This window comes from Chondrus crispus, genomic scaffold (assembly GCF_000350225.1).
Source record: "Chondrus crispus Stackhouse genomic scaffold, scaffold_257, whole genome shotgun sequence".
Taxonomy (NCBI): Eukaryota; Rhodophyta; class Florideophyceae; order Gigartinales; family Gigartinaceae; genus Chondrus; species Chondrus crispus.
Genome location: NW_005179140.1, coordinates 105,452 through 117,919, shown reverse-complemented (window position 1 = coordinate 117,919; position 12,468 = coordinate 105,452). Strand labels below are relative to the sequence as shown.

The window sequence follows — 12,468 nt, the reverse complement described above, 5'->3', positions numbered from 1 at the left end:
ATCATTCCCCAAGATGTCGATTCCCAGGGGAGAGTGGAGGTCGGACGATGGGTAGATATAATTACCCTTCGAAGAATAGTTGAGCAGGCGGTACAGCCATGCGCGGCAGCAACGGTAGCAGGGCCTTGAGACACAAGGCGCCGGTTCGAGGATGGCGTTGATGTCACTGCGCTAATCTCGGTGACCCAATGGCTTGAGAACAGGAACACAACAGCCCGCCCTCGCCACACCGCGTCGCACGCTTGAGAAACAGAAACACAACAGCCCGCGCTCGTTACCTCGTCGCAAGACGCCCGCTTGCGTGGCACCGGCTGCGCTGTGGCGTGGAATCGCGGCTGTAAACAGTGCGGCCTCCCCGGACGCTCCCATCCGCTCCGCGCCGCGTGCCCCAAGATGGGTAAAGGTAAAAGTCTTTACCGCTCGCACGACGGCGGGTTCTCACACCTCCAGCCCTGCAGCGGCTCCATCAGCGTCGCGTCCCGGCGGGAGGCGGCATAGCGGGCGGCACCCTCGCTCTCGAGTCTTCAACTGGAGCCTCCTCTCCCGCCGTGCCAAATCAATTTCCTTAATTTGTCACTCGTTCCGCTTCCCCGTTTAACCTTGGGTTTAACCTTTACCCGCAGTTGCTTGCCAGTTTATAACTTAAAACGCCTCCTCTCTGTCGCAGACTTCCTCCCGCTTCCCCGTTTACCCGCAGTTGCCTGCCAGTTTATAACTTAAAACGCCTCCTCTCTGTCGCGAACTTTCCTCCCGCTTCCCCGTTTACCCGCAGGTGCTTGCCAGCTTAAAACGCCTCCTCTCCGTCGCAGACTTCCTCCCGCTTCCCATCACCTCCTTTTGCCTAATCCCCACGAATAAATATTCCCCTCCTCTCTCCAGCCTCTGCAGTAAAGTTCAGTAAAGGAGTGTACGTACGGAGTCCCCCGATTCACACTTGTATTTGTGTCAATTCTAGTCTACACTACACCACTTTTTTTGTGTCTGCATGCCTTCCCATCCCTTCTCCTGCGTTGTATCTAACCTATCAACTATCAATCTTCTTACAGTCGCCCTGACATCACCTTGTTCCTCCCCCAAGGGTTGACACATTCGTTAACACCAAAAACCCCATCAACCCCCACCCATGAACACTGATTAATGTAAAGGAGTCCAACTTTTTACCCCTCCTCAACCACCAACGCCCTTCTGACAACAGCCTCGCGTTATGCACGGTAGAGCACCTCTTGGTTTTGCAGTCTTGATGCATTCCCATGGCATATATATATTCCGTGATTCTTGTTCCTTCTTGTTCCAGGCCTCAGTAATCCACGTGTCGACAAAAGAGTCGTACAGCACAGGAAAAGGTATTCATACTACCTTGTTGCTGCCTTGTTACCACATCCGCATTGGCGTATTCGGAACGCCGCATCTGGAAAGCCCGTCCTGTTCTTCCTGTACAGTAATCCTAACACTTGGAAACAAGCACCGTACGGTACATACACCGCGGTACATAACCAAAATCCTTCCCCACAACCATTTCTCTCTCACAACTTGAGTACACGCGACGAAATCTGGCGCACCAATAGATGACCCCTGTTTCTTCGGCTTTCCATTGCAACTTGGTGCCAACTTGCTGTTAACGCCAACTCGTTAACGCATACGCACGCAACTGACGAATCAGACATCCACGCTGTGAGAGTCTCGAAACTCTTTGCAATAGCAAACCCACGCCACTGCCAAGTTTTACAATCTCAAACCACCGCTGATTACGCACAGGTCAACAACCTTCAACACACCATTGCGAGCTAACTTTAATTACTGTTGCTGCCACTGCAGACGCCTGTAATGAAGCTCCTCGTTGCACCTACCGTCTGCTCAACACCGTAGTCGCCACCAACTAGCCGCTGTTGGCGTGCTTGGTCCGTCACAGATGGGCCCGCCCATCTGACCATCATGCAGTAAGGACAGCAAATGCCGTCTCGCGACACTTTCCAACCTAAACACTGCTTCACTACTTGAACTTCTTTGCGCATGGCATTTTCATTCTCACACACACAACTACCAACATCTCGACCCTCTTCTTCTCTTTTTCTTTACTGTATTTTGATTTCTTCTTTCGTCCATTGCATTCGTCAGTCGCTTTTTTTTCTCCCCACTGTCAACATAACTCTTGTGTCTATCCGACCGGCGCTTGTCCTCACACTATTTCCTCATGAGGTGTCCTCATATTATGAGGACACCTCTCTTTTTGTCCCCACACTCAGTCAGTCGCTTTTTTCTCTCCCCACTGTCAACATAACTCTTGTGTCTATCCGACCGGCGCTTGTCCTCACACTATTTCCTCATGAGGTGTCCTCATATTATGAGGACACCTCTCTTTTTGTCCCCACACTATTTCCTAAACCAACTTGTTTTCGGCAATAGCATCTCGCAGAACGCTGGGATAGCACCTTTGAATACGCAAAAAGATACTTACAGTACCTTTTCTGAACTGGAGTTATTGGTTTACAAGTTATTTTACATGCCGTTTTAACTTGGTTTAAAAACCCTTCTGTCGCAGCCCTATCCAAAAACGACCAAGAACAACATGCAATCCTCACAAACATCTTTCTGGTCCCGAGGCAGAAGTCAAGTACGGTGGCGGGAGTTTCTTTTTTTCATTTTTGTCTAGAAAGCGCAAGTCAAGCAAAAAGAATATGTCAAAAAGTGTCCTCATATGAGAACAATGGTCCGATAGGCCCTAGAGACATGTCACTGTGCATGAGCCGTGCCGTTCGACAGCAACCTTCCCCAATTTTCATTCTCTAAATCTCTATTTGCAAAAGCGAACCGATATACAATCATGTTCACAAATCCCACAAACTATATGCACACTTTTCTTCGTCTATACAAAGAAAAGTCGCTTGCCCAAATACTCATGAAGTCGCGGCGCCGCAGGCACTGGCGCGTCACTTGAACCCATCGAATATGTATCTGAACCGTCCTCTCCGAGGTATGCCCTTCCTCGGAATGCCAGTAGATGCGCATAGTATGCACTGCTCACCATCGACACCGACCGATTGCACCGGACAAACCCATGAGTAAGTCTGAAGATAAAGCCTTGAAGAGCATCTACGTTCATGTTGTTCTCATCTAGAAGAACAGTGTATTTGGACGGTTTGTTGGTCCCCTGAATACCGGCATGAGAGTTTAGATAAAAATCGTAGTAGCGCCCACTCACAATGTCCGTGTCCACCACGCTTCCCGGAACCATGTTCCCACTTCTGTCTTGGCCTTTGGAAGACTGGGGGAAGAAACGAACATGATGCCTCTTCGTTACAATGATATACGTGATGCGAGGTCTCCATCCTTTTTCAATCTTCTCGCAAGCCTTTCGCAAGGCCGTAATTTCAACTTGCATTACTTCATCAAACTGTCCTTCCGACACCCCATCACGGAACATGATGACCGAATATGCCTGATGCCTTTCCTTGAAGTTTTGTCTCCATCGCCCATACACCTCTCTAAACATATCCCCAAGCTCGGAGATCACTTCCTTGCGACCTGTCTGGTTTCGAATTGCACCAGAGAATTGCACCAGTTGTTTGTCGCGACTTCCAACAAGCGCTGCCACACTAGGACTGTTCCCACCCGCCATTGGATGCGTCACATCAGCCCCAAGGACGATGTATGGCCTCTCTTCAAAGTTGAGGTCCGGCATAGCTTTGGAGGTCTCTCTCCAAGTCCCGACAAACGAGTTTTGACCACCAATCTTCGAGTTGATTTTCAACATGACATTGTCGCAGTACATATCCCGCCCTCTTCCGCCCGGTCCACAATGTTTTTCCAGTAACACTTGAGTCGGAATGCCCAGCTCCAGATCACCAACTCGCTTAATCAAATTGTATGTTGGAGCGTCAGGGCGATCCTTTATCACCACTATCAGCTGCAGCGGAATTCGATTCACCTGCATCTTCGGGTCGTTGTTGATCTTACGTTTTAAGTCTCTCATCCTGTCGGCAACATTTCGGTAGTCGGCATCCACAACGATAGGCCTTGAGTTCGGAATTTCAACCCCCTTTCCTCTTCCAACTCGTATCAAATCGGACAGAAACTTTGAGATATCGTTTTTCCGTAACCGAGACATGCTGATCACAGCCCACGTGTAGAGATTGACAGGAGCTGCGTACTTCTCGCTGCGCGTTCTCCATTGACCACCCTGTGGTCTAATTGATTTGCCGTGCTTGTAGAAAATAGATGGCGTGGGTAAAACACGAGCATTGACGGACATCATTGAGTTTGATACCTGAAGACCAAACTCTTTGCAGTAGCGATCGCTAGAATGGTTCAATTTGCTAATAGTCCTGAGAGCCGCTTCGCGACGGGGTTGTGGCCTAGTGCTTGCAATCTTGACAATGCTCATGGTCTGGTCCGGGCTGAGTGTTCCTGTGAGTCGCTGATTATCTACAACGGTAAGAATCTCCATGGGTAGATAGGTATCCCTCTTAGGGTTGGTCTTCACGCATGGGTGATGAGGATGACGAAGCCGAATGTTGTATGTGTTGTGAAAGTAGTCAGCTATGGAGATTTTCCGTCCATCAGAGTCAAACACGATACGGTCCGCGCCCTTGTTGGAGAATCCATGCACCCGATACGTAATACCAGAATGGTCGGCCCGAACCTTCAGAAGCTTGAGCTTTGACGAGACGTCTCTGAGTGCGCGATTGTCGCTTGCGTTCAAATCCCTTCCATCATTGGCATCACGAACCAAGTCGATAAGATGACGTCCACCCTTCCTCCAGAACGCGGTGTACGACTCATCCAAGTTGATAAGTGGGCCTTTAGCGCTAAACCGAGCACTCTGATAAAATCCTCTCCAAGCACTGGCGGTGATGTTTCTCCGCCCAAGGTCCTGTGCACGCTCCCCTGAATAAAATGAGCGGCCAACCTGGACATAATGCTTGGTAGGAGTTGCTGCCAGAACAACATCGAGCGCGGACAGATATTCCGAGTACACAGAGGCTGTAGACGTGCTGTGGAGGATCTCCTCAAACTTCAGATTCTTCGCATGGTTGATCTCCACGTCGACATCTTCAACAAATCCACCGCGTCGGTCTCTGTCGGAAGCAGGATGGCCATCCCGGTTGACAGAGACACGAAGTTTTGTACCTGTATACTTGCGGTTCATCTCCTTTGCCGCATAAGCGATGGATCTTCCATCGTAGGCCAGCGACACACCCATTTCCCTTCCATACTTCGAAATGACGCAGTCAAACACGGCCCGGTTCCAGATGATAGCATCTGTGGGTGCGACATCCATCCATACCTTCGAAGCATCGGAAGACGCGGAGCCTCTGCCGCCGCGTGTCTTGCTCCTGCCTTTTTTGTCCATGGGGTGTTTGCGCTTGTATATTTTGACGTTATACTGCGCAACGACCAAGCCGCGCTTAATGTTGAGGCGGAAGACATTGACTTCTGTCTTATATGGTGCGCCAATAGTGCCCACGCCAGGACGGTGGATGGGACGAATGCGTCGATCCGAAGACATGGTCGGGGAAGTGGAGCGAATATTTTCACGATTGGTGGGGCGCTTGTCCGAGCGCGAAGAAGAACGCGTGTCCTGGCCTGAAGGAGGCATGGCGGTGAGAGTGTAGACGGTTCGTTTATATACGGACGACGAGAAACGAAGAGAGTTGGTACAGTGAGAACCTAGACGTTGGCGAAACCAGGGGTTAACTTGGGCGACAGGGGGAGAGAGGGAGATAGTGGTCGTTCGAGGTTGTTGAGGTGAACAGAAACTGTCTCTGTGAGGATGGTGAAGGACGAGTGTACGAGTTTAGCTTGGTTTTAAGTAGGACAACCCTACTGTATATACTGTAGTGAATGAAAAGTACCATGTCGTTTCATGGGCAGTAAAGGGTAAGATGTGTATCCAAAGGACATAAGAGACGAAACGAGAGGAAGGGGTTTCTGTCTTGTTGAAATAAAATCTATCAAACACGTTGTGCGTTCTCGATATTATCTTTCCACGGCTCCTAAGAGGCGAAACGGGAGGAAGGGGGTTCAGTGTTGTTGAAAAAAAACCTATCAAACATGTTGTGCGTAGCTTTCTACGGCTCCTTGAAAAGTCACTCTACTCCTGACCGCATATGGGCGACCGCATATGGGGTTGAATCTCGCGAGCTTTATTCCGGATATAGCCGCACGACAGAGGACATACAAGCTATTCTACGTCGCAGGTATGTATGGACTTGCGGCGAGCGGGGGGTGATAATCTGCTGATTCAATCGGCGGCAAGCTCCTCTATCAAATTGCAGGGACATGTCCCCAACAAACCGCCCGCACAACGGGCTCGTAACGCAATGACCTTTAAAGCTGCGTTCCACCCGTTGTGCGCCTCTGCTTTGCTCAGATTATTGCCTCAGATGTAGGATGGAGCTGCAAAGGAATACGAGATGCAAATGCGCCAGCCCAACGGCTCTGGAAACGGTTTCCAGCAGGGGAACACGTGTACAAAAAGGGCGCGACAGCTCACTATCGCATCATCTCGAGACTGCGACTGTGAACAACCGCCACCTCATGTTTGAATTGCCGACACCTCCCCTATCAGCTGCAATGCATCTCCCCCCCCGCCTCCCCTCATACGGAACTCCCCCATGAGCCAACTAGCCCCTCTCAAAGTCGCCCTCCTCGGCGCCGGTACCTTCGCCTCCACGACCCACCTCCACATCCTCCTTCCTCTCATTGCTGCCAACCACGTCACCATCACCCTGGTATGGTCTCGTCACTCCGGCCCAGCACACTCCCTCTCCGCCCACTATCCAAACAATCCCCCCGTCTACTATCAGCTACCATCGCACCCCACGCCCTACGCCTCTGTCGAAGACGCCCTCCGCGCCCACCGTGAGAGCGATGCCGTCATCGTCGCTCTACCTCCCGGTCCGCAGAACGAATTTGCTAAACTTGCCAGATTGCTCCATTTCCACGTCATGTTAGAAAAACCCCTCGCCCTGGACTTGCCCTCCGCCCGCGATCTCCTTAGAACGAGCTCTGCATTCGAAAAGGGCAAAGTACTCGCGCTCGCAGAGAACTTTCGCTTCGAGCCGGCACTGCTACGTGCGGCAGCGCTCGTGCGACAGGCCTGCGGGGGGGTAGTAACGGCTCGGCTTAACGTTAAATCCCCGATGCCCGAAGGCAGCCGCTACGGAAGGGGCTGGCGCCTCGAGTTGGACGGCCCGGGCATTTTGCTGGACGGATGCGTACATCACTTTGCAGCCCTGAGGCTTGTGATGGACGCCGATATCTGCCGCATTGCCGCGAAATGCCATCGGAGGGCTGCGTGGTTCAAAGGTGCTGATACTGTGGCGGGGTATGCCATCATGACAAGTGGAGTCCAGGTGTCGGTTTTTGTCACGTATGCGTCGAGTGTGCCCTTATGGGAACTTGAGGTTGTTGGCGAGAAGGCCGATGTCATGGTGCGCAGGGACCGGAATAGGGCCGGCTATTCTGTGAGTGTAGTGAGCTGTGGACGAGAGAATGGTCAGCGGGTTGAGGAAACAGAGCATGTGCCTTTTGGAGGACTTGAAGCCGAGTTTGAAGCCTTTGTTGAGTCATGCCGGAGCGCAAAGGTGCACCCTCGGCTTGATGCCATGCATGGCTTCAACGATATGGCCGCCGTGTTTGCACTGTTCCAGTCATCAGAGGAAGGTAGAGAGGTTACAGTCGAGGAGACTGGTGATTTATTGCCTCATGAAGCGCCCTAGAGCGAGTTAAATGTTGCCATTCTGTTATGTTCCTGTCGCACATACAACAGGCGGACCAGTTCTACACTATCTACTTGCTTGTATTACTGCACTGCAACTAAGACTTTTTGGTCAGCGGCCGGAGTCGCACTTTTCACTAGCGTTGGTGGTGAGATTTTGAGCAACTTGCAGAGCAAATTGCGTCGTTTCCGGGCGTCCACAGTACTGAGGTAAACCCACTCTGTCCCCACAAGCACGTCTAAAGCTTGTAACACCGAAGGGCATTCAGTCTGCACGTACGACTTTTCTGCCTCATCCAATTCACCTATATCGTCCACAGCGTATTGGATCAGGGTCACATAAATACAATCAGCTGTGATTCGTCTAAGCCGAGGGATGGATCCCCCAAGAACGACCATCAAGGCTTCGAGGCACACACGCCCCACAGAAAGCTCTCGAAAATCAAAGCAGTCTCCGATTAAAGAGGTCCCTGCCATTTCGCTGAGCAACTGCACAGCAGCTACAGTTCTCTTGATCATGCCGAGCTTTTTGCGCCATGACGCTCTGGTTGCTTGTGCCAGACGAATGAATTCGGATGCATTGATATCCGAGAGTACTTGCTTGGCAAATAAAACGGAGAGGACAGAGAAAGCTGGCATTATTAACCGCTCGTCCCCGCTTTCTATAATCTGCAATATCATGCGAAATTGGTCTCGTTTCCTTTCGAGATCACGTTCATCTTCAAAGTATCTCACAAGTGCGTTTACGGCGGCTTTCGCCTGGCTTCCCGTACCACCGCCGGACGACACTAGGCCAAGGATCAACACATCTGATACCGCTGATATATTAAGTGCGTAGCGCACTGCGGAGAATACACTTTCTGCATCTCCAAACACGATCACTCGCCCGACCGCATCCGCATCATCCTCAATCAAAAATGTGCCAAAGCAGTCGATGACTTCTTCACATATTGAGGCTGTTTTGGTGGCGCCTTTGTGTCTGTACAGGGCCGTGCAATATTCTTTCAGGCACGATCCCGCGACTTCTCGTGTTCTGTCTATCCGGCAGCAACATTGCTCCATGATCCCTCGGAACGAGCGCGTAAGGGCCTCATCAATTTCTCTTTGCGCTTGAAAGTCGGAAAACGTGGCCATTTCGCCTAAAAAGGAATTCGTAATGTAGCTCGCCGATCGCATGGCTGCCTCGCGCACCAAGGATCCGATATCCCCCCGCTCATCTCTCGTGAAATCTCTCATTCCGTTGGTAAGCGCATCCAATACCTCAACAAATCTAGCACGGACAATTCGGCCGGGGATTTTTGAGAGCGAAAGAGCCAGGTTTCGCCTTGTCTCAACGTCGGTGTTTGCCGATACTTCATGACACAGAACATTGACAACCTCATTGGTGACTTTGGATTCGCCACAAACCCCAGCTGCCAGAGCAAATCCTCTCTTCTGAATGGGGGATTTATCCTTCGATAGACCGTGCAGTATTCTTCTCGTAATCTTGATGTGCCAGTCGGAGTCATTGGCAATGACATCGTTGCAAATCGCTTCGTACGCCGACGTCGCTTTTCGATACATGTTTTCTTTCCCGGACCCGTAGATTCTTTCAAGAAAGCCTAGCGCGTGTTCTGCATCTTTTCGCCCAGCCTGTGAGTGTGCATACAAATCGCCTGCACCTCTTGCAAGGCATTCGATCAAATGGCAACAGGCAAGCCGCATCCGATCCCCTGTTCGGCCATTGAACGCTTTGGTCCCCTCAAGCATGTGCTGCAATAGGGAAAACATACAAAGAAACAATCGTTAATGACTTCAAAAAAAGCTGCAAGCGCCTTCTTGTCAGGTACAAGGAAACTTACCAGTACATTGCGGACTTCAGCCCCAGCTTGGTCGAGATTCTCAGCACCAACAACCCTCACAACTTCTGCCAGGCCGAGCACAGCGCCATGGCGAATGACCATATCCCCCCTGTGCCGAGCGACAAATACAACGGCGAGATGACAACAAACCCAAGTCGGGGAATCGCATGAAGAAGGGCAAGAGTCAGAATCAAAGTCAGGGGTGCCCGCTTGCTCGCAAGGATATGAGAGCCGCGGACGAAAGGAATAGCCGCGCGTCTAAAACTGCAGCGATTGCCATACCTTTCTTTCGCCATTTGCAACAGTTTGGGTACGACACGTTGGACAATGACATTGCCATTGTCCACTGCGAGCAAGGCCGCAAGCCCTTGAGACGCGAGCGCGCGCACTGCGGGGTCCCAGTGCACAAGTTTCTTGTGCGTGAGGTGATACAAAATGCAGTCAAAATGTTCGCCCCCAGCCAGACTGGCGACCTGGGGTGCGATGCGCAGGTAGGCGGCAACGCGATCCCCCAGCGAAAAGTAGTCTGCCAGCGTGATGAGGCTAATGCCATCCTCGAACAGGCGCTCGGACAAGCGCCCGACACACTCCTGCAGCGCAGCGGCTGCGGCGCGCCTGCAATTCACCTCGCGGTCGAGCAGCGCGAGCGGGAGCATGCAGTTTGTGATCTGCTTTGCATACGGGGCCAGGTCTTCCCTCGAGTACGCCCTGGCCATCGCCCACACGCCGTAGCACGCGGCGTCTCTGACGTGTGCGCCGGTGGAATTCGCGCCGCGGCGCATGTCGAAGGCGGCGGCCTTCCCAATGACGTCGAACGTCTGGGCGAACTGGGGCTCGCGAGGTAGCAGGAGCCCCCGGCGCGCAAGCTCCGCGAGGGCCAGACAGCCGCCGTGCCAGCTTGCGTCCGCGCGCGCCTCGCCGACGTGGCTGTACAAGTCCAGCACGGAGTTGACGACGTCCTGCGCGTACACCAGCGGCAAGCGCGAGGTGACACGCCCAACGCCCTTCGCCGCCGACCATCTCACAACCGTGTCCGGGTGCGCCAAACCGCTCAACAGGATCTCCACGACGGTCTCCAGTGTCTCCGCGGCCTCCTCCTCTATCTCGTCGTCCTCCTCTGCCTCCCCGTCCTCCACCACGCCGACATGGCCGGCAACCACCCCCTCTCCCGCGCGGCGCGGCACGCCGTCCCGCTTCTCAAACACGACCCTCCTCCCGCGGTCGTACCTCCACGGGGCGAGGCGCGGCGGCAGGACGGCGAGCGCCAGCCTCCCGCCAAGCTTGGTGAAGAGGTGGGCCTCTGTAGTGTTTGTCTTGTGCGGGCGCAGCAGCGGGGCGAGGGCGTCCCGCACGGGCGCGACGTGAAGGCGCAAGTCGTCGCGGTGGGCAAACTTGAAGATGGCGGCCAGCAGGGTGAGGGCGGGGATGCGCATGGCGGGGGAGTCCGCGGGCTCGAGGGCGGTGCGCACGGCGGCTGCGAGGAGGTCTGCGCGCTCGGCAGCGGCGTCGCGGCGTGCGGCGAGGCGGGCGAGAAAGGCGGCGGCGACGGCTGCGACTGGGCCGGAGCGGTGGAGGGCGTCGCGTGCGGGGTCGAGCAGGCCGGCGAGGGCGGCGGGTTGCAGGATGGTGCGCAGCGGGAACGGGAGCTGGATGGCGACGGCGGCCCAGGCCAGCAGGACGTAGTGGACGGTCCAGTAGTGGTCGGGCGGGAAGGCGGCGGCGGCGCGGGCGACGTGGCGCGAGAGGGCGTGTAGGTGGGAGACGCGGTGCGGGAAGTGGCGCGAGAAGGGCTTGAGGCGGCGGACCTTGGACAGGGTGTACAGGGCGTCGGCCGGCAGGCGGGCCAGCAGCAGCTCACGGGCGGTGGGGGCGGCGGGGGCGGCGGGGAGCGAGGTGAGACGCGCGGAGAGCAGGGTGAAGAGCGGGGGGAGGAGCGAGGGCAGGAGCGGGTCCAGCAGCGTGGGTAGCTGCAGGTACTCGTCGGCGGCCGCGCAGAAGGCGCGACAGGCAGGACGGGCCGTGCGCAGGTCGTCGGATTGAAGCAGGGCTAGCTGGGCTTCGAGCGTGGCCGCGTGCGGGAGCACGGCGTCGCAGTGGGTGACCGCCGGATCGGACATGGCGGGGGCGGGTGTTTGGGGGGCGAGCAGATGGGGGGATGAAGAGGGGAAGGGACGAAGAGGGGAGGGGACGAAGAGGGTGCGGAAGAGAGGGGGGAGCGACAGTGGAGGACGGGGATGGGGAATGGGATTGGGAGAGGGAAAGAGGGAGGGGAAAAAAGGCGTTTGGCGGGAAGGATCAAACACTGTTTGAAACGTGTACACGTGGTATATGCACTGCTGGAGTATTTGGATGCGACACGTGTACACGGAGGCGGAAAATGTGACGCTCAGGAGTCCAGAGCGGAGCGTGATGACATGCGCGGCCTGCGCGGCCCACCTTGTCCTGACTTAGGAGCCGCGCATGTCATCACGCTCAGCTCTGTTGATGTCGAGGGGCGCGCCTTGCCTCACGACTTGTCAGTGAACGTTTCGTTTACCGCAAGTTGCTGTTAACCTCATGCATGCAGAATCTATAGAGCAGCAGCAGGCTGTCGTAAAGATGCGCGCATTCGGGCATGCGGGCACGCGTCGCTGTGCGACTGCCGTTTGAGCATGCGTGGCCCGTGAGCGGCGAGCATACGGCACGCAGGGGACGTCCGCGGGAGGGGTGGATGCATGCCGGGTACGGGCTTGTGGGGCGGAGCGCTCTATGGGCGAGGGAGTCGCTACCCGCCCTCACGTTTGTTCATGTTGAGGGTGGGCGGGTTGCGACAAGGAAACAATGGCCTTGTCACGCCCAGCAAAAAGGGCATCGTCCGTCCACGTCAGAGCGCCCGTTGGAAAACCTTGATAAATTTCGAAGCATACT

At 54.4% G+C, this 12,468-nt stretch overlaps 4 protein-coding genes; 2 read left to right on the top strand and 2 right to left on the bottom strand.

The window, feature by feature from the left end:
* The first annotated feature begins 98 nt into the window (after positions 1-98).
* On the top strand, positions 99-161 carry CHC_T00004883001 (hypothetical protein). The gene has a single exon (XM_005716333.1). The coding sequence runs from the start codon at positions 99-101 to the stop codon at positions 159-161; it is 63 nt and encodes a 20-aa protein (XP_005716390.1).
* Positions 162-2,734: 2,573 nt separating this feature from the next.
* CHC_T00008464001 (Protein argonaute 3 (eIF2C 3)) lies at positions 2,735-5,596 on the bottom strand. XM_005716332.1 is given in 3 exon segments: positions 2,735-2,863; positions 2,864-5,284; positions 5,378-5,596. The coding sequence occupies 2 exon segments, from the start codon at positions 5,594-5,596 to the stop codon at positions 2,864-2,866; spliced, it is 2,640 nt and encodes an 879-aa protein (XP_005716389.1). The 3' UTR covers positions 2,735-2,863.
* A 1,018-nt stretch (positions 5,597-6,614) lies between these two features.
* On the top strand, positions 6,615-7,721 carry CHC_T00004882001 (hypothetical protein). Its single transcript, XM_005716331.1, has one exon. It carries the CDS (start codon positions 6,615-6,617, stop codon positions 7,719-7,721), a length of 1,107 nt encoding a protein of 368 aa, XP_005716388.1.
* Positions 7,722-9,399: 1,678 nt separating this feature from the next.
* Positions 9,400-11,678, bottom strand: CHC_T00010203001 (tubulin folding cofactor D, TBCD). Its single transcript, XM_005716330.1, has 3 exons — positions 10,770-11,678; positions 9,844-10,724; positions 9,400-9,670 (listed from the first exon to the last, which is right to left on the bottom strand). The coding sequence occupies exons 1-3, from the start codon at positions 11,676-11,678 to the stop codon at positions 9,400-9,402; spliced, it is 2,061 nt and encodes a 686-aa protein (XP_005716387.1).
* Between the last annotated feature and the right edge of the window lie 790 nt (positions 11,679-12,468).